General features: G+C 38.3%; 1 protein-coding gene across 8 annotated transcripts in view; it reads left to right on the top strand.

The window, feature by feature from the left end:
* LAMA2 (laminin subunit alpha 2) overlaps positions 1 to 20704 on the top strand; it is a 376025-nt gene that overhangs the window by 233057 nt on the left and 122264 nt on the right. For 7 of the 8 annotated variants that reach the window (XM_054197439.1, XM_054197436.1, XM_054197440.1 and 4 more), the window contains exons 19-24: positions 2592 to 2803; positions 7454 to 7560; positions 8506 to 8769; positions 11708 to 11888; positions 15294 to 15430; positions 17886 to 18122. In XM_054197439.1, coding sequence (XP_054053414.1) covers positions 2592 to 2803; positions 7454 to 7560; positions 8506 to 8769; positions 11708 to 11888; positions 15294 to 15430; positions 17886 to 18122 — 1138 coding nt within the window. The remainder of the gene's footprint in view (positions 1 to 2591; positions 2804 to 7453; positions 7561 to 8505; positions 8770 to 11707; positions 11889 to 15293; positions 15431 to 17885; positions 18123 to 20704) is intronic. The other variant, XM_054197441.1, reaches the window with a different exon arrangement.

Raw genomic sequence — 20704 nt, 5'->3', positions numbered from 1 at the left:
GGAAGAAAAAGAAAAATATGGAAGCAATCTTTCTTTGCTGCTTTTACTCCTATTTTTGTTTATGTTTTCATCTCAGAGGTGTTCTGTTGTATGTACTTAGCAGTCATTTCCTTAGATATGTATTGTGTGTAATACATAAATGAGATTTTCTGTGCCACATACATTATTGTTTTTTTTAAATATCAACCTTGCTAAACATGTAATGCTTTGAATCTGAGAAGAGTAGCTGAAGTGGAAATGTCCTTAAGGAAATAAAGATGGAATTAGTGAAAGTGGATTTTTTAATCTTCCCTTGCAACTTCAGGAGAAGTGGGAGAAAAAGTGGAAGAATTTACACATAGATACATGCACACAGTTTTCTTTTAAGCTTAACTGGCTTATCCCTACTTTTAGGATCACCTTGAATCTGGATTTGAGATTATGTACGTATATAAGTAGAACGTAGCTATATGATGGTAGTGAGTTTTGCTAATTTTAATTAGGAAAGTCTAAACTGATAAGAACACAAAGAGTTATCAAGGTCTCCTGCTATTAATAGAAGGAAATGATTAGCAGTGCATGTCTCACAAATCCATGGAGTATTTTTTCTGTGAATTGCTTGGTAAGTTTCCGTGAGTGCTATCAGGTACAGAACTAACCCCTAAATGAAAGTGAAAGAGGAAAATTAATACATATTAAGTGAAGTCAAATAGATTAGTAGTACCAAAAGATATGGATTTATGACAAATACACCAGTAACAAGTGAGAAAGGTCACAGCAAAGCGTGGGTGAACTTCACGCATCATCTACTTTAGGTAAAATAAGGTAAGTGCAGAAATTATGCAGTTACTCTCTGTCTATTAATTATTACATAAATTAAGAGACATTCCTAGCCTTTGTAACTGAGGTATCATCGCTGAAAAAAAGCCAACTTGTTTTGGCAAAAGCAAGCTGAAATCAGCCTTCGTGGTTGCTGAAATATTCTCCATCCAAGGAAAGCGTATCCATTTCTTGTCAGGGAACACAAGGAGGTACCAATATGTGCCTACATTCGTGACAGGTTCTGAAAATAAAATGCCGGAATTATTTTAACAACAAGATTTTGATATATTGTTGCTATGAGGAGGTAATTGTGAGAGTTGGCTATGCTAAAGGAGTAAAGCACAGGGTTAGATTATGAAAATTTTACTTATGTTCTTGAGTGCTTACATGCACCCAAACCACTGGATTATTTATACATATTATTTATCTATGGTCTGCATTGTGGCTATTTCGAGAGAATGGAAAAAAATCCTACTTCGTGTAATATCTTACTACAAAAAACTATTCAGTTAGATCCAACTATAATTTCCTTCCTAGTCTCAGTTACCCATTTTTATAACACTTGCTAATGATAGTGAATAATACTTATAAATGTTTAGATGGCTTTGTTGTTTGGCTAGTTGGAAGCTTCATGAGATATTCTGGATGCAAGGAAAAGGATGAACTTGATGAGCATAAAGGGACAAGAGTGAAAGCATAGTGGAGCTCTACATTCCCACATTAGGATGGTACCCAAAATCCTTGCTTGACCGTACCATCCAGTACTATTACAAAGCAAAGAGAGTATCTATGTACATTAGAAATGCATTCAAACTGACTTTAAAATAGTAGGAAACATTAATTTATGCAATGTGCTTTATGTACTTTCTGTTTTCTTTACGCTAATTGGAGTTCATCTGAGATGCACATGAATAACTTCATTAGCTGGAACTGGGCAATTTGTCTTCTTTTTCTTCACTATCTGCAAGTTGCTCTTACTATGAAGTGTGAGCAAATGTAATGGAAAGGGAAAGCCGATCAGAATATAAATAGGAAATAGGCTGTGAGACAAGTAGAAATTTGCTTTAAATAAACACTAATGTTAGGTCACATTCACTAACCTGTTTTACATGGTACTCACAGGAAAATGCTGGTGGCCAGGGTGGAAAAGAAGGTGATATTTTTAAGCATCTCTGTTAAAACATGAAAGGTATAATACACACCAACATAGTTCCTGTGATAATGAGCAATCTTTTTGTTACCTGCCTGTACATGGAGATTAGCAGTCCATTAATTAAACAAATCTGACCATGCAGTAGATCAGGGGAAGGCTGAGTCAGGGGAGGATCTTGTTAGGTAAACAAATTGATGTCTGTATTACTTTCTAAACCTGTTTTTTCTAAACTAAACAAGTTTTTAAGGAAGAGGGAAAAAATCATCAAGCTTGCTGGTAAATGAGTATAGAACATCTAGACATGATGTGTTGAAATACAAAGCCTATCTAACATGGACCTGAATTCCTTTAGTGTGCCAATAGACAGATTTCTTCTTATGCTTTGTCTCGTCTTCAGTGCCAGTGACAAGATTTTTCTCCCACTGAAATCTAATTACTAGCAGAACTGGCAGGATTTCAGCTGGTACTGTATCTACAGTGTTGTTAAAAAGGAGGAGGAGGGAGAGAGAAAAAAGACACTTAAGAAATACTTGAAAGAAGATCAAATCATTTTTGGTGATTAGTGAGGCAACAAAATTATATATTTCTAATAAGAGGATTATTTAAGGGTTCTAATTGGTGATGTCTTTTACTTTAGGTGTGCAGAAGGCTATTTTGGACAACCTCTAATACCAGGGGGATCATGCCAGCCATGCCAGTGTAATGACAACCTTGACTTCTCCATTCCTGGCAGCTGTGACAGCTTGTCTGGTGCTTGTCTGATATGTAAGCCAGGTACAACAGGCCAATATTGTGAGAGGTGTGCTGATGGATATTTTGGCGATGCTCTTGATGCAAGGAACTGTCAACGTAAGTCATGAACTTTTACTGCTCCTGACAGCATTGATCTATCTTATATCCATGTTCTTGAGAGGAAGACTGTGGCTCTGTATGTGTGAGCAGGAGAATGATACGGTGTACTTGCACCTCTAATAACAATAGTGTTTTACTTGCATTTACACTGAAAAGGAAGGCTTCAAAGTAATAGAAAGAAGAACCTATTAAAAAAACTTCCTGCTGTAGTTGAAGCAGACATGGAAAAAACCTGGGAGAGCAGAGCATTGCAGGGATGCAAAAAGTTATACTGAATGTCAGATCTACAAAAATAAATACAAATAATTGAAAGCAATTCAGTAAAAACACTATAAGCCATCCAGGGAAATCCTGTTAATTAGTGAGATTGGTGCTGAAAGGAGGGAGTGAGATTTCAGCTACTTTAGGGTCTAACTTTCTCACTGCTTGTGATGGTCCTTCCCACCTACATAACCTTGGTAAGAGTTGGGAGCCGCCGGCCCTTATAGGGCACAATTCTCCTAGTGGCTTGCAGTTTGACAGTGAGAATATGAAGTTCTCTTGGACCACCTAAGACTGCATAGGAGCCAGCAAGATGCAGAACGTCACCAGGTTCCTCAGCTAAGGCTCATAAACACTGATATATGTAAAATCATAGATAGCCATGAAGAGATAACACCTGTGTAAATGCTTTCTTTACCTACTTTATACAATACTGGATAAAAGTTGGACAATCACATATATTCTCTGCACGGCTTAACAGTTTGTGATGAATGATGTCATATAAGTTAGGGTGTTCAGTGTGTAATGTGATTTAAAAAGAAGCGTATTTCAAAAATCATAGCTTCCAGTAGCTTGTCACCGTTCCTGAGGCATCAAGAGGACTGTTGCTTTGAACATTTCTACAATAGTGGCAGCCGCATGGGAAAGAGATGTAATACGAGGAGAGTTTGGAAAACATACAATTAAAAAAAAATAATATTAAAAATAAATACATATTTAATGTAGAATTACGAGCTTTGCTTTTGCTGTTAGTATCTCTGACAAGGAGAGCCCCCTAATGTATTCATAGCCTTGTGCTCACAGTTACCTTGTATTCATCTATTCTCGGTCTTTCATGTGGGTTTTCTTTTTTGCATATGATTTTTTATTTCCTTTGCAGACTTCCATGAAGTTTGCCCTGCAGCTACAATATCAGAGGGACTGTGCCTTTACTTTGTTGTTTTCAATTTTGTTCCTTATTAAAAAGCCAAATCCAAGAGTATTGCAAAGCATGAATTTTGCTTTCAAATTACTGTTTGAAATGTTTCTTGCTCTGTCTCAGTACAGTGCTGTTGTCTTGTGCATTAACTATTTCAAATGACAGTACAACTTTATATCATTGTAGCATCTCTGAATTTCTCGGTGTATCTGTGCAAAATAATAAATCTAAGAACACTGAGCAAATGTCCTAGGCTTATTTGATTTGATTCAGGTAGGTTGTTTTTTGGTGTGAAACAGCACGGTGTACTGAAGCAAATACCTGGAGGTTGTGCTAAGTAGTTAGAAGTTAAAGCTTGGTAGTAGAGCTAAGTGACTGGAGATGAATTAAAGCAAATATTCAAGCGTGCCTATGTGCCAGTGCGTAGGTACTACTATTGGAGGCAAATAAGCATGCAGGTTGTTTATAAATACACAGCCATAAATATTTATACAAATCAGGAGAGAATGAGAAGGGTCTCGACCCGTGTCATTTGGGAGAAAATAAGACAAATTTCTCTGACAGGCTGTATTGTATTATAGCAGCCATTTGGAGCTTTGGACAATAGCTAATTTTCCCAGTAGAAGTGAATGAATAGGAAGACTTTAGATGAGAAAAATGCAATTTATCAGATTGAGTAACAGTTTAGTAGATGAATACCCTTGACTGTATGTTTCTTCTCTATGTATGTACTGCCAGGGCCAAGAAAACCAATCAAAGTCTTGACTTCCAAATTCTGCTTTACCACTGTACTGCACTCAGTCATCTGTGGCTGAGTTAAGAATACATGGTATGCCATTTGTGGTAATACATAATATAAATAGGACAACCTCATCTATTTATAAAATCAGTGTAAATTTTCCTTTTGATTCTTGTGGTGTCATATGCCTGATAAGCAAAACGATTCAAATACGACAGGCTTTGTTTTTTGAGGTCTGTATAAAAAGGGTGTTAATTTGCATTGATAATTGTGGTTTTGTGAGTTTGGCTTATGCACTGTCTTTCAGTGATGACCATTTTAATTAGAAAGATACTCAAAATGTATATATGTGATACTCATAATTGTGTGCCGTTTGGAGTGTTGGCAGTTTTAAAACATAAATATTATGGTAGGAGGGCTGTATACGGGATGAAAGAGGTAAATTACGGATTCAGTTAGTGTTGAAAAACGAGAGTAAAAGGAAAAGACAAGTGATGTTAATTACAGCAGAAGTGGTTTTAAACGTTTGTATTTTTTAAATATATTGCGAAACAGAAAGAGATTGGGACCTCTGAAGGTGTTACCAGACTGATAAGAGAGACCAGCATATTTTTGTTACTTATTCCAGAATATGAGACAACTATGCAAACATTTGAGAAATAAGGCCAGGAACATACTAGCAAGCCATAAAGTCACTTTCATTTAAAAGAAGCAACTTTTGCAGAATACCTCAAAAATGGGGAGAAGAGCAGAAAATAATCCTTTCCATTTACAATGTAGCAAGTCCAGTAAAGTAATGAGGAAGCTCCTGTTGTGATAGTTTATAGATAGAAAAAAATACAACTGCTTTGTCTCAAATAGCACCTTGTGACATGCAAGTATGTGACCATCGTGTTCACTATTGGGACTCTTTAAGTGTTTCTTAAAATGAAGCTGTCACATTGAGAAAAAGACCAACACATGCAGTCAGGGTGCTACAGGAAGGCAAAATGTGTATTGGAGCCCTGGCTTAACAGAGTACATTGATAATCAATATAGAGATGTGGATTCATTCCTGTCTGTGGGAAAAAAAAAAAGGACATGCAGGAACCAGCTCACACTGATGGAATTGGTGACTGTGTGGTCATAGTCCCTGTGACACCTAATCACATCACTCTTCTCTACTGTGGATGCTAAAGGGATTTTTTCCTAATCTCTGCATGCCAAACGAACTGTGGTCAAAGAACATAAAGGGTGATAGAAAGCTTCCCAAAAAGTTCTCTTCTCCTAAAACATGAAAACTTTGAAGCCAAAAGCATTGTTGCTTTCCTCAAGAAACAGCAGTTCCTTTTCATTGCCATTTTAAATCCTTAAGAGTGTGTTGTGATGAGTTAGGCTGGGCAGTTGGGTTACGTTTCCTCTAGGGACTGTGATGCTGTTGCTGAGACAGAGGTACCAGAGAGCCACAAGAGCAGATAATCCTCAGTCTCTTTTTCAGCTGTACTCCAGGGTGCTACCTGGGAGGACGGGCTTCTGAGGGGCTGTGGATGTTACTGCCCCTATAGTGAGGTCCCTGATGGTAACCTTGGTCTGGGTCCTCAGCCTGCCAACATTTCCTACCTACTACATTAACATGGACTGGACTCTGGGGCATCAGGACCAGCAAGCAGAGCGGTAGCACTCCCACCTGCCATAGCTAAATCCTGTATGCGCCTTGTGTAAGGGTCTGTAACTTTTGTTTTTTCTCTCAGTGCCACCCTGCCCACTCCAAGTTTTGGGGCAATGGACAGGGTGTTCTAAGGGAGCAGTTTCTGAGAGGGAGAGAGCCCTGCTTTCCCCACCATCCCCACAGTCTGGAAATTTGGTATTAATTGAAATATAAAGGCAAAGTGGTTACTGCTTTAAAATCCTATTTCTCCATCAGGGCTGTCATGGTTTAATCCCAGCCAGCAGCTAGGACCACACAGCTGCTCACGCAGTTCTTCCCCTTCCCCGAGAAGGGCATGGAGAAGAGGGAGAAAAGGAGAGGAAAGAGAAAGTTAAAAAAACTTCATAGGTTGAGATGAAGTCTATTTAATAGAAACAATAACAAAAAAGAAAAATAACAATAATAACAATGACACAAGTCACTCTCGCTGCCTGGTGAACTGGCACCATCCTGAGCAGTGATTGTGAGTAACCGCCTCTCAGCTAACTCCATTTATATGCTGAGCATGGTTTATTTGGTACGGAATATTCCATTGGCCATTCCATTGGCCATTCCATCATCCTATCTAAGCTCTGTCTCATCTTCTACGAGAAGCTGAAAAAACTCCTTGAAAAATATAGACATCACCTTGCAACAACTAAAACAATATGCGTTATTGACATTCCTTTCATACCAAATTTGAAACACAGCAACCACTAGAAAGAAAATTAACTCTGTCCCACCTGAAACCAGGACAACCACATGCTTAGAGCCCTAAATACCCTCATTTGATTTGAGAGGCACATATAAAACAAATTGTTTATGAAGTCAAGGCGGAATTTCTCACTGTAATATTTTAGAGCAAAATTCCACATTAATATGGGTAGGCCAGTGTGTGTTGTACTGTATGGGAATAACACCTTCCTGCTTTACTCAGGTCTTCCTTCTTGGGTTTTTCAGGGTGGCAAAAGACACACTGTAAACATTTGTCTGTTAAAGACAGCTTCAGCAGCGTACATCTTTTAGGAAATACATTGACAGCTCCTTCTTCTTGCTTTGCAGCCTGTCACTGTCATATCAATGGCTCCTTCTCAGAAATCTGTGACTCTCGGACAGGCCAGTGCCAGTGTAAAGCCAACGTGATTGGGCGCCGGTGCGATGTCTGCCAGGTGAGGGACAAGAAATGCTGTTTTCTTTCCGTCTTCTTCCCTGATTCTCATAACTAAATACAGTTTTGGTTTGGATAGTTTTTCTTTTTTGCTTATCTTTCACTTAAAGAACATATATGGGTTGTTCTTATGTACAGAATTGTAAAATGTCTTTTTTTTTTTTAAAGGTTTTCCAAAGTTTTTCTAGAACAAAACACAGAACATCACATGCAAATATATTTTAAGCCTCACTGTACATACAAGTACATTTTTGCATGTGGTATGTACACTTTATAGTCTGAATGCTTGTTATAAATAAATATCTGTTGTTATCTGATTTTCAAAAAAAGCAAGAGGCCAGCTTCCTTCTGCTACGAATGGTCTGCCTTTATTTTTTTTCTTAGGGATTCTTCTTGTATTGTCCAAATAATGTATTCTTTTCTGGTGAAAGTGTCTTTTGCCTTGATGTTGTTTTGCCGCCTCATAAATCGCTGCAAAAAACAGTGTTTCATGAACTTTCACAGAGTTTTCTTTAGGCTGCTAGGGAATATGTTATAGGTGGCTGCATGTTTTTCTAGCTCAGCATGAGGACTTGTGGGTTAGGCCTGTGTCCTCAGAACACCTCTGCGTGTATGTAATTTGAAGCACATAAATCTGTAGAAATCACAAGGATTATTTTTACCCTGCATAAACTGCATAATTTCAGAAGAGGTTTGCTCACACGCTATTTTCACCAGTATTTAAAGAGTCCATTCAAAGAAAAATCGTTGGTATCAATGGAATTTGCACAGATTGCATAATGTACACAGAAAATATGTCAAGCTTGTTGATACAATATTGGCCATTGGTTGGAATTAATCTTTGTTTACTGCTGTGTTTACTATTACCTTTATTCCTGTACACTTTTTGTTTGCTATAGTTTACTTATCTTCACTTTCTAACAGTGTTTACTTTTCATTCTTAAAGCCCAGCTACTTCTGGGCCCCAGAAAAGCTGTTTTGTATACCCTGTGGCTGCAGTGCTTTAGGATCCATATCACTGCAATGTGATATGTCAGGAAGATGTATCTGCAAATCAGGATTCATGGGCAGACGCTGTGAGATCAGCAGACAGGTGCCTAAATTGAAAGAAAATGCACGAAGGAGTCAGCAGATCCGAGTCCCACCTCGGAGATGGGGCATCAGCAGTGCCAGTGGGTGCCCACGGGGTGCTTACCGGCCTGCTACTCTGGTAATCAGAAACTGTGTGCATTGCATGAGCTGAAATCTCATATTTGCTTGTGTTTGGAGCTCCTGCAGACTTTTTTTTTTTAAAATTTGTAATACGTGTGCTACAATTATGAAATTATCAAGAAACGTACAGGCTCAGAAGACAGGCAGCCTTTTAGGATACTTCCCCACTTCTAGGGCTTCTCATAGTGGAAATGACAATGGAGACCAAAAGTGAAATAGCAGAATAAGTCCATAAGCAGCACCATCGACAGCAGTATGCACAAAATGTATGTGTGATATACATACATCAGTGGAATCAGTGGGATTTTTATGGCCTTTGGCAGCATATGACTTCCCCTTCTAACAATTCAAGAACCAAAAGCTTAAAGAGTTTGCGAAAAGGATCAGCCCCAAATGCAAAGTGTTAAGATCTAATCTTGAAATATCAAACATAACTGTTGTTAAAAGTTCTCATTAGTGAATATGGCCAGTTATCTGAACCATTTTTAAGTGGGCGAAGTGCCCATTATTTGAACGTAATTCCCCAAATTACAGAAGTATTCATGGTTTATCACATACCAACAAAGCAACTTATTTCCTAAAATGAAGTAATTATGATGCAACTGCTTCTAGCAGAAGTGGTTTAGGAATGTTGTTTTTTTTTCCCTGCAACTCAAAAGCTTCACGCTATCACTCTATCACACCCAGTTTGAAAAATACCTGGCAGTGGTTTACCTTCTCAGCCAGACTCCAGAACTCATGCCATACTTGCTTGTACGGATTCCCTTGGGGAACATGAGCTTTTACCCATTTAATATATATTATGGAACTGTGTTGCCCACACAAACACTTGACATACACTGATACAGGGACATAACAGCATATTCAGAAAATTCATTGTATTTCCTCATTGTCATCCAGGATATTATCTCTTGTTCAGTAAATGTGATTCTTAGAATTTCTGTGTGTAAACAAGCTTCGCTGAGGGCTTAACTTGGGGGTTCGTCTTGGGGGTTTGCATGACTGATCAAAATGTCTTGGGCTGTGCAGAGCTCATCACAGAATACAACCCAGCATGCTAGTGATCTTTTCTTCCTTCACGCAGTGTGGAGTGCTAGTGTATCAGACTTTTTCTGGCTTTCACCCTTATAAACAGAATTTATTAGATCCTACCAAACTTCTATTAAGAACTGAGCTGCATGCTGAGCGTTGGTTGCTTTACTGCATTAATCTGAATGTCTGTCCTGAGATTTTTGCATATTCACATTTCTGTGTGTTTCTTCTCGTGGAAAAGAAATCTTTAGGGAGAGTCTGTATATTTAATTGAACCTTGGAGTTTAATTATATGAGTTTGAATATTTCTTTCTCTCTGAAGCACTATGTTTTGTCATGCAGAAGTATATAATTGTCAAAACATTTCAGTATAGAATTTGGAAATTAAAATCAGTGTAATTCTTTATTATATGTATGATCAAGCACTTGCTCAGGTTCATATGATTCTTTAGGCAAAATTCTGACCACGGGTGTGGTCCTGTGTTCTGATACCTATCAGCAGAATCTCTATGGGAATGTGGAACGTCAATATTAACCTCAGAGATCAGATTTCAGGGCTTTTACATGGAAGCCTGCTGAAGTTTCCGAGAATTCACCTACACAAGAGGTTAGGGGTTCCACCCTGGAACAAATCCACTCAAAATGTAAGTCAGTGCAGCTCCACTGACTTGAAAAATCTGTACTGATGTATACTAGGTAAAAATCTAACGCCATATGCCTGGGTCACGCAGTAGTGCATTGTAAAACTAAATCTTTTCCACTTTGTTCCATTTATATTCATTCGCAGTGATCTTTTTAATATCTCATTTTTAACATTTTGCTTTCCTAGTGAAGTCTCGGATAGATTTTAACTATTAAATGTTGTAGTATCAATTTCAAATGAAGTTAGTAATATGATTTGTATATTGGTATTCTCTGAAAATCATCATACCTGAAAAAAGGTAGAAAAGTACTCCCATTTTAAGTCACTCTAGCTCAAGATTGAGTTAAGAATTTGAATATCAAGTACAGTTTGCTCCTAGTAGCCACTGGTAGCTGATGCAGTGAAACGCATACCATCTGTTGCTTAAAAGCTTCATGCAGAACTCCGTATTACAGTATATAAATGAGCATGTGTCTTCCCTTCTTTACAAGAATACTTTTTGCACTCCACTAGTGGAGTTAAGTGGAAGTTAAGGAGGAAGTTTATTATTATAATTGATTACCATTCAGGTTCTCTAAGAACTTAACAGTACTCAATGCAAAAGAAGGCAAAGAATGAAAGTAGAAGAGAAACAGAGGCTCATTGATTACTTATATCTTACACCTAACCCACAGACAGTTTTTATCTTAAAAATAGATAATTCCCACTATTTGCTGGTAATGTACACACATACATTGTATCTATGTTCTTCTAAAGTTATTCCTAGATATCATTCAAAAGAAATGCCCTCAAGTTACAGAATACTGTACACAGACATTGCCCCTGGTCAGAGGAGATAAAATCTAGTTGTTCAGAGACTTTCCAGTTGAATCAATCTCCATTCATAGCTAAGAATTTGAATTCACTCTCTTAGCAACAAACTCTGCCTGACATAATCTTACAGCCCAGACACAGGATATGTATATGGCACTGACATATATTCCATTTCTTTTGGGAATTGTACTTCTGAAACACAACCTCATAGAAAATGTGTTACATTGCAGAACATTCATTATAGCATCGGGTAACATTCTGAAATCTTTATTCTTTTTCAGCTGTGTAGGGTATTTAATGCCCTTGCCCCAGTGTTTTACTGCTACCGTTCAACCTGTTAAGAGTAGTACTTCAGTGCTGAAGAGGAAAGAACCATCCTGATCTCCCTACACTCTCAGCTTTTCCTCTTTTCTCCATGTACTAACTGCTCTTCCTCTCTTTGTGGCAGCCTGAAACATTTGGCTTACAGTCTTCAGGAGGATGTGTTCCCTGCAACTGCAACTCTTTTGGTTCCAAGTCCTTTGACTGTGATGGAGATGGACAGTGTTATTGCCAGCCTGGAGTGACAGGAAAGAAGTGTGACCGCTGTGCTCATGGATTTTACAACTTTGAAGAAGGAGGCTGTACTCGTATGTAAATTCTTTGCAGCCAATGGCAGATTTACTTATTTATTTATTACTAAGATTTGAGATTCGAGTTTGTCTGGCTTTGGATTGCCTAACAAATTTTCCTGACAGGTAGGTATTTTCATAGCCCTGTAAATCGGTCGATTGGCAAGAACAAAAGACACAAGCTATTCCTTCTATTTTAAGGTCAGTTTATGGCTAATCAGCCACGTTTAGAATGAACAGGAACATCCTTTGCTCCAAGTACTTTCTGCCAAAAAGGTTTCTATGAAGTTCCTACAATTTAGTTATGGTAAGAGTATCATAGAAGGCTGATTAAGTGCTTGCCAAATCACATCAGTTTGAAGGGATGTGAATGGAGGAAAAAAAAAAAAAAAAGAAAAAAAATCCCTTTGCTTCTAGTTTTGTCTCAAACCTTTTCACTGTCCTTACATGGTTGATCTTTTTTATTATATTTCTATACAGCAATATTTAGAATCTTGCTTACTTGTATACTTTTTGTGTGCAACAAGATCTTCAGATAAAATTCTCTACCATGTCCCTTGTGTAAACACATGAAAAGTATGTTTTTCCAGATGCTGAAACTCTGTCATCAGACACAAATATATCCAGCCACTTCTTTACGTTATGTTTGTCCTTTTGGACATTAGGTCAAACACTGAAATGAACGCTTCCTGTCCTTAAAGCAGTACAGACTGCTACATTGGAAAGAACCTAATCAATAGGTTTCTTCACAGGGAAATATCCATCTTTGATAACAGAACTGTATTTTTAAAGTCTCATGGGCTCATTTAGGTGTGATTACGAGAGATGTAGATAGCTGTCTAGAATGGCTGGCTGCTGGGATGCCAGAATGGTGATGGCTCCACAACATTCTTTGCTGATGGCAGAGTGCTATAAAGTCAGGGATATTGTTGACATTCTTCAGGCAGAAGCTGTATTTTTTCCAGAAGCAGAAATCACCATGCCTGGTATCCTATTCCTCCTCGTTTCCCATCTGGACAGCAGCAGAAGCAGCAAGTCTAGCTCTCTGCCTTTTTTTACTCTTTTTTTTTTTTTTGCGTGGAAGGAGCATCAAGGCCTTGAGACCCACATCTGTGCAGCGAAAATCAAAATTTCACCTGTAGTGTTGATAAATCTTGAGCCAGACAGGATTATAGATCATATTTGAAAACATTGCTCTATGGTGTTGTCTCCCATGGGAAGGAAGGGCTCAGAAAACATTTACCACCTTGAAAAAGTACAAACATGTTGGCACCTTGGAAAAAGGAAAGGTTGGTTCCCAGGCTTGCTGATGAGAGTGCTTGAAATAAAATGCAAATGATAACTGCAGTCCTAAAGCCCTTAGCACATATATGGAGGGGAAAAAATACTAGTTTATCTTCGTGATTAGTCTCTTATTCTAACATTTCACAGTTTAAAAGCACATCGCTATTGTCAAATACTACAAAATGTTGTTAATTTCATACGGTTGGGGAAGGAAAATGAGAGGGCAATTAACAAGATTTCACATTAAAATTTTAACTGCTCTCTTGGCAAACTTGAAATGACGCAGTTTAAGGAACAGTGATGAAATGGGAAAGTAGTATAAATCCAAACAATATTTTAAATAGAAATGTTTCTGCCTGTGGTCATCAATTATTTTAAATAACTGCAACAGCTAAATATGTTTAAAAAAAAATGAGGGTTTTAAAAGTTCCAAAGTTAATACAACAGATGGAGAGGAATTCTGTTTTCAAAATGATGGTTTTTCCCCACTTATTTTTAGTAGGCTTTTTATGTATTCCTTCAAATGACAAAAAAAAAGGGAATTAAATTATGAATCACAAAGAAAATCAGAAATTTAATAAAAGTATATGAAATCATGCTAGAAAGAAAGTGCACAAAAATGAATTCCACAGTGACAGTTAAGTATCAAATAAAATATTGGACCTCTTTTATCTAGCATTTATCCAAAAGGAATATAATTTGATTTTTTCTTGTGCAATAAAAAAACATAAAGCCGAAAAAAAACCATCCCTGAAGCACCATCAGTTAGCGTTGACATTCTAGCAGCAACGATACAACTATTTCACTGTTGCTTGCAACAACTGTGTTGTATTTTTTCCACATTCTTTTTAATAATGATAAAAGTAAAAATGAAAACAGTATTGGTGTATCACTTTCTTCCCCTCCATGCCTTTTGAACCAATTTTGTGTAAGAATTGGAAGCCCATAGAAGAGCTGTCACGTTTGAAACCCGAAGTCTCTCAATGAGAGATGTAGTCTGAAACATCTTCAAGCCATAGTGTGTCAAAAGATTTTATGTAGCATGCAAAATGTCTTGTTCCTGGCGTGATGGAAGCAGAACTTACTATCTTCTTTGCATCAGTTACCTTATTTTGAAAGCATTGATGGGGAAAAATAAAGATCACTTCTTATTTGAACTATAGCTATGACTTCTATCTTTGCACATTTCTTACTTTTTAGTTTTACTCTGAAGTATTTAATACAGTAAAGGCAAGGAATATAAACACAGCCCTCAGCAATGAACATCAAGTTACACTGCCCTATAAACACCCCAAGGAACAGATTATCACCCAGAGAGTCATAGTTTGCTTATGATGCTTTTGCTCTGACCTCAGGGCTGATGTTGATGGTAAGCATGAAAATAACCACGCACCAGTTCTCCTCCAAGCAATTAGGTGTCTTGTGGCCCATAGCTACTTACATACCTTGAATCTGTGCTTGCCACCAACAAGTTGTTCACTTAATAATGCTTTAAGAGCAAAGACCACTTTTGGAACCAAATTATTTTTAATTGAGTAAGATCTGCAAAGAATCCCACTTTCCTGTGAAGAGGCTTATTTTTTTTATGTCCTCCCAAGATAGAATACATGTAATCTGAAAGAAAGGAGTAGAATGGGGAAAAGAAACTGAAACACCTTTTTTGCCCTTTAAGAAAAGTCTGCTTACAGTCGCAGAAGTTTCAGGAGGTTGGCTTAGATTGGTGGAAGAGGTTAAATACACTGCAGGTTTCTTGCATAGAGGGCTCAGAGGCAGTCAGGTGGCTTCTTGCACAAGACAGCGCGGGCCCAGAAACTGTAGGATGATACGCCCGCAGCTATATCACATGAGCGCACCATCTGGAAGTCTCTGCACTTCTGCAGTCAGTGCCTTTATTTTTCCTGTTCTGTTCTTATGGCAGTTACTTCAACCTCAGTTAACCTGTGTTGCATTGCTCCTGGCTCAGATTTCTCTGGGTTTACCCTACCTTTCCTGCCCCACTGTGTCCACCCATAACTGACAGTTCACTGGATGGTAAATGCTTTGGTGGAACGATCCTAACCCTGTTAGGGTCTGCTCTCCACGTGTCACGTAAAGGGGTAACTTTTCCTCTGCTTTATTTTTTTTTTATCTCCCATGAAGCCTGTGAGTGTTCACGTTTTGGTAATAACTGCGATCCCATCAGTGGCCGCTGTATCTGCCCTCCTAATACTGTTGGCGAGATGTGTGACAAATGTGCACCAAATTCCTGGGGCCATGACCTTGTCAGTGGCTGCAAGGTGAGTGGATCTCTATTTTCTCTGTGTGTGTTACCGCTTTCCCATGGGGTAAATACAGTAATTTGTAGCCGGAACACAATTTTAGGTTTGTAAATCGTGGTTTGTGTCTGCATTGTGAGTTTTGGTGTCAGACTGTGGTATAAACGTTGGCAATCTGTTACTGAGCACTACACATCCTCTGTCTCAGGTATGCAGCCTGTAACACCAAACGCCCTGTTTATACTGCTGTCATGCTGGGTCAGTGTCTTGCTGGAGCCTGGTTTCTTTTATTATAGCTATGTTTAACGTGATTGAGGAGATGACCACATTATTGTACAATGTATATAGATGTATAGTTACAGGTAACTGACAGTGTCTTTGCAGAACAAACTTACTTTGGCCCTAATTGTGCTACCACTGGGAATTTGTACTTGAAGGGCTTCAACTTGGGCATAAAAGAGAGTGAACAGAGAAGAAAAGAAACAGCCACCTAAGCTGTAAAATGCTTTCTTCCTGTGTTCTTAAAGGGGAAATAAATCTTCTCATTAGCCTTTAAATCCTTCTTATTCCAGTGTTTGACACAGTTAAAAAAAATCTTGAAGGGGAGGGAAGAAGGGAGAAGAAATAGGGAAACAATGATAGTATGTCAAAGAGGCGATACAAGCTGTTGTTAATGTCCTGCTCTTGTGTTAAGGGGAGCAATATTCAGTTAAGGTTGAAAACTGGTGACAGTGAATATTATGCAAAGTTCAAATGCCTTCTCCTCTCTGCCATTCTCATTGATGATGAGGGATTTCTAGTACTGCTGCAATTACTCCAGAAACATATGTCTTATCTAAACACGGTCATACACCATTAATGCTCCTTCTTAAAAAGCTGTTCGTAATGTAGCTCAGGCTGCAAACTAATTATCAAGAATGAGTTCTTTTTTGTATGTATGGAAAACTCCTCTTGTGAAACCTCTGCTGTGCTGCTGTGATATAGACTCTTGGCTTCTGAAACCAGCCTAATGAGGTTGAAGACCTGTGTTTGAGCTCTGGAGTATATTCTCTGATTGTCTTTTATGTGAGCGCATTAGTATGGCAGTTCCATGGCACCATCTAAATTAATAATGATCTATCAGCCCACATCTCTCTCACTGTGTTGCAGCTAATTTCTGCAAAGTGAGATGTGAATCTCCCGCTCGCACTGCTTGTAGAAGATTTCCAGGGCTGTCGTAACTCATGGGAATAGAGAGCATTGCATAAAACTGCTTGCTCACAAAACAAACATAACATCTAATTGTAATTTAAGTTGTGATATCGCACAGCAAGCTATTTCAATGTATGGTGAACAATTTGCTTTCTAAGCTTTAAGTTCAAATGTGTCTTGTAGAATAAGGTTCTTTCTGTCAGAAGGCTTTATTTCTTAGATTAGGTAGAAGTCTAGCAGTCTTAACGTTTAACCAGTAGTTAATAGTTTCTCTAGCATTCAGTAAAGATTGAATTTGAAAGTTTCCTGTATATAATCATCTTATTTATAAATGGTCTTTTCGGATCAAAGGAAAGGTACTTTAAGTATTCATGTAATAAACGGTTTTGCTTAGAAACTGAATCCACATTTTCCTCCTCTTTTTCAGCTTTGTGTCCTTAATTTTAGCAAGTCTATCCATGTCAGTTACTGTGGTAACCTGTACTACTGGCACTGAGTTTGCTTCTGCAAGCTGAACTTCTACATATGAGATTCTGGTCACGCCAGTGATCACAGCAAATGTCCTGTGCTAACTCTGCAGTACAGTCACAGTAATAGCACTGAGGGATTCTTCTGTTCTTTGGAAGTCTGCAGCTTTCCCTGCTACTTACTTCTGTACTCAATATCTAGACCCCCTGGCAAATCATCTATTTCTATCCTTACCTGCCGGTGCAAGTCTCATTCTCTGAGCAAGTTTACTTGCCAGTACGCATGACTAAATCTCTATACCTTACTGTGTAAATTACTGGCATCTAAGAGTCCTGTTTGTACAAAGATAGTTGCCTGTCTGGTGGATGAGTAATAAACATTGAACTAGATTCCACTGGGACCACCACCCCTGAGCAATTCGAGTTTTAGCAAAGTGGTCTGAACACGCCCTGCAGAGGATTTACACAGAAAGCACTTTTTAGAGAGCACTTATAGTTTTTAAGTTAATTTGGTACGCAAAGTATCCCAGTGCCTTGACCCTTTTGGATTTATTTGATTTCACTGCCTAACTTATCAGTGATAAGTAATATCTGTTCAAAAAGAAAACAGTGTTGTAAATGCATTTTGTGTAATTGCTTGACCTTTGTTGATAAATGCCTAGCCTTGTAACTCAGATATATTACGTTCAGACAGTGGAAATTCACTGCGGTGCTTTATTTATAGGTACTTGAAAGAGGTGAGTTGCTTTTTTGTTGGGTGGGTTTTGGTTTTTTCAGAAGCACAATTGCAATTTTCCCTTCGTTTCTCTCCTTTTTAGCCCTGTGACTGCAGCCTCATTGGAGCCCTGAGTTCTCAGTGTGACTTAAACACAGGCTGTTGCTTCTGCCGTCCTGAATTCTCTGGGGATAAATGCACCGAGTGCAGGTCGGGTTACTGGAATTATCCGCAATGTGTTGCTTGTCAGTGCTTCCTGGCAGGGACTGATCCACAGAGCTGTGATACAGAGTTGGGGAAGTGCTCGTGCATTGATCATACTGGCCAATGCAGCTGCAAGGTAGGACAATGAAAATTGTAAGCTGATCTTATAGCTGCTGAGAAGTTTATTCCAAAATTCATTGACATTTGTACTTGTGTGTTCCGACAATATATGCAAAAAAAAATTGAGTTGGTTTTCATAGTGTATTTGCTAACTGCTGTGGGAGGAGTCTAACATAAAGAAAGACTTACATGCTAATTAGTTGCTTTTTCACATGCACTACCACTTGCCAGGACAGCAAGTTCTTACAGAACTGTTGCCAATTTAACCCCATTCAATACAATTCTTGTTCAGAATATTTGTCAAGTTAAAAGCAAACACATCAGTAATAATAGTATGCCACGGTGCTAGCTCTTTATAATACATTGACTTAGAGGGAGTAAGTATTGATCATTTTATGAGTAGAATTCACTGCAGTAGTATCCATTTTTCTGACTAGACTGTATCCAATTCAGGATCACTAAAGCAAAGACTTTTGGCATCATCACCCACAGCATTCTTATTTGGAATTATTTTTGGAAGAACAGCACACTTAGGTGGTTTGAAAATTGGCTGGATTGCTGGGCTTAAAGGGCAATAATTGGAGGTTTGACACACAGTTGGTAGCCAGCAAACAGAGTACCCCAGAGCCAATACCTTCGTCAGTGACGCGGATGACAGAATTCACCATCAGCAGATTTGAGAATATTGCTGATTAGGAGGTGGTAGAGCATGTCAACATGCTGAACAGTAGAACTACAATCTAGAGGGTCCTTGAAAAGCTTGATGATTGGGAAAATAGAAAGGAACTGGAGTGGAATAACCTCAAGAATAAGTACAGTCTGTGAGGAAAAAGGCTGAGTGTTGATCCTGCTGAAAAGCACATACGGGCTTTGGGAATGTCAAACTGAATATAAGCCAACTGGGTACTCTTAGTGTAAATAAGGCAAACTGTCTACTGAGCTGGATGCATTGATGATACTGTGGCCAATGCAGCTGCAAGGTAGGACATCGTGAAAAACATGACCAGCAGGTCTTTATCTGCCTCTACTCAGTGCTGGTAAGACTGCACTTGGAAACGGTGTCCAGTTTTAGAGTGTTGTTGAGAAACTGAAGAGGTTCCAGAGAAGAGCTACAAAGAGACTTAGAGCAGATGATCTGTAAAGGTATACTGAGAGAGCTAGACTGTTTTAGTCTGCAAAAAATAGAGGCTGAGAGAAAATGCAATTGCAGCCTACAGCCACTTCAAAGAGTAGTTGGTGGAGTCAAGTGCTTTCTGGTAGTAGCAAAAGATGTGACAAGGGACAACAGCTGCAAATGGTAGGTTAGGAATTTTGCGTTGGACATTAGGGAAAAAAAAAAATCACTAGGAGGGTTATGCAGCACTTGAACAAATGAAATCCCATGTGAAATCCCCGTTCTTGGAGGTTTTCAAGAATTGGCTAGAAAGAGGAATGGGTAACCTGATGTAGTATTGGTGATAGTCCCACTTCAAGGAGGAGGTTTTTAAAAGTGACCTCTAGAGATTAGATTCCTTCTGTGATTTTGATTCATTCTTTTTCAGAGACTGTATTGACACAAAGAGCTAGTAAAATGGAAGGATGAATTTAAATGATTGAATTGTCAGGTAATTCTTTTGTTAAATGGGCACCAGTCGCTTCATTCTGAGTTTAAAGGACAGACTCAATGGAGGAATTGTAGAACAAATTAGATTAAAGGGTCCTATGGAGGTCATCTAGTCCAGTGCCTTGTTTGAAAGACATTGCTGAGGCAGTGTCTTCTGAGGATGAGGATTTCACAGCCTCTTTGTGCAAACTGCTTGACGACCCTCCCATTTTTCTGGTGTATTTGAACAAAAAATATCGTGTTCTGTTTCCCAAATACTGATTCGTTTGATGGTGAGACCGTAAAAAAACTGGAGTGAGTTAATCACGTGGACCATCTGAGTAAAACTCAGCCTAATGATCAGTGTTATTTGTCCTATGTCATTCTTTGAAGTGGAAAAATAGAAGTATCTCAATTCTTTCAGCATCTCCTGATACGTGATGTGCTCCAACCCCTCTAACAATCTTCATGCCCCTTTTCTTGATTAGATCCAGTGCGTCAATGTCTCTTGTAGCTCTTGTAAGCACTGAGTAGAAAGAATGGAGGGTTATGGCATTTTTAAATAGAAGTGTTTCTTTGTTGATTCTTTTAAGGCTAATATAGTTACTTCTGTGTTTCTGTGAGTGCAAATTACCAGTATATGTTTAGCTGATGATTAATGATAAGAAACTGCAATTAACATGAAACAAAATGTAAAGCAAGTAAAATTCACAATTTATGACAGAAAATGGACAAATAATAATGAATTAAGTCAGCCGATTATTTTTTTACCCCTAGAATTTAAATCTAAGGTTAAATTTAAATCTAGGGTTGATTAACCTTTTGTGTAACTTTTTTGAAAGAGTTATATATTGAAGAAGCTAGATTTTTATAAAATGGTAATCATTCCCATTTAAACCTGCTGTTATAGCTGCACAAATGAGCTTTCAAAGGCTCAGGAGCCCCTTTGTGAGCCCTGACAAAAAGCAGCAAAATATAAGCTAAATATAGCATAGGCACATTTACTGACAGGGTTA

This window comes from Rissa tridactyla, chromosome 3 (assembly GCF_028500815.1).
Source record: "Rissa tridactyla isolate bRisTri1 chromosome 3, bRisTri1.patW.cur.20221130, whole genome shotgun sequence".
NCBI classification, from domain to species: Eukaryota; Metazoa; Chordata; class Aves; order Charadriiformes; family Laridae; genus Rissa; species Rissa tridactyla.
Note: the sequence above shows the minus strand (reverse complement) of the source record. Positions and strands in the feature narration are given on the sequence as shown.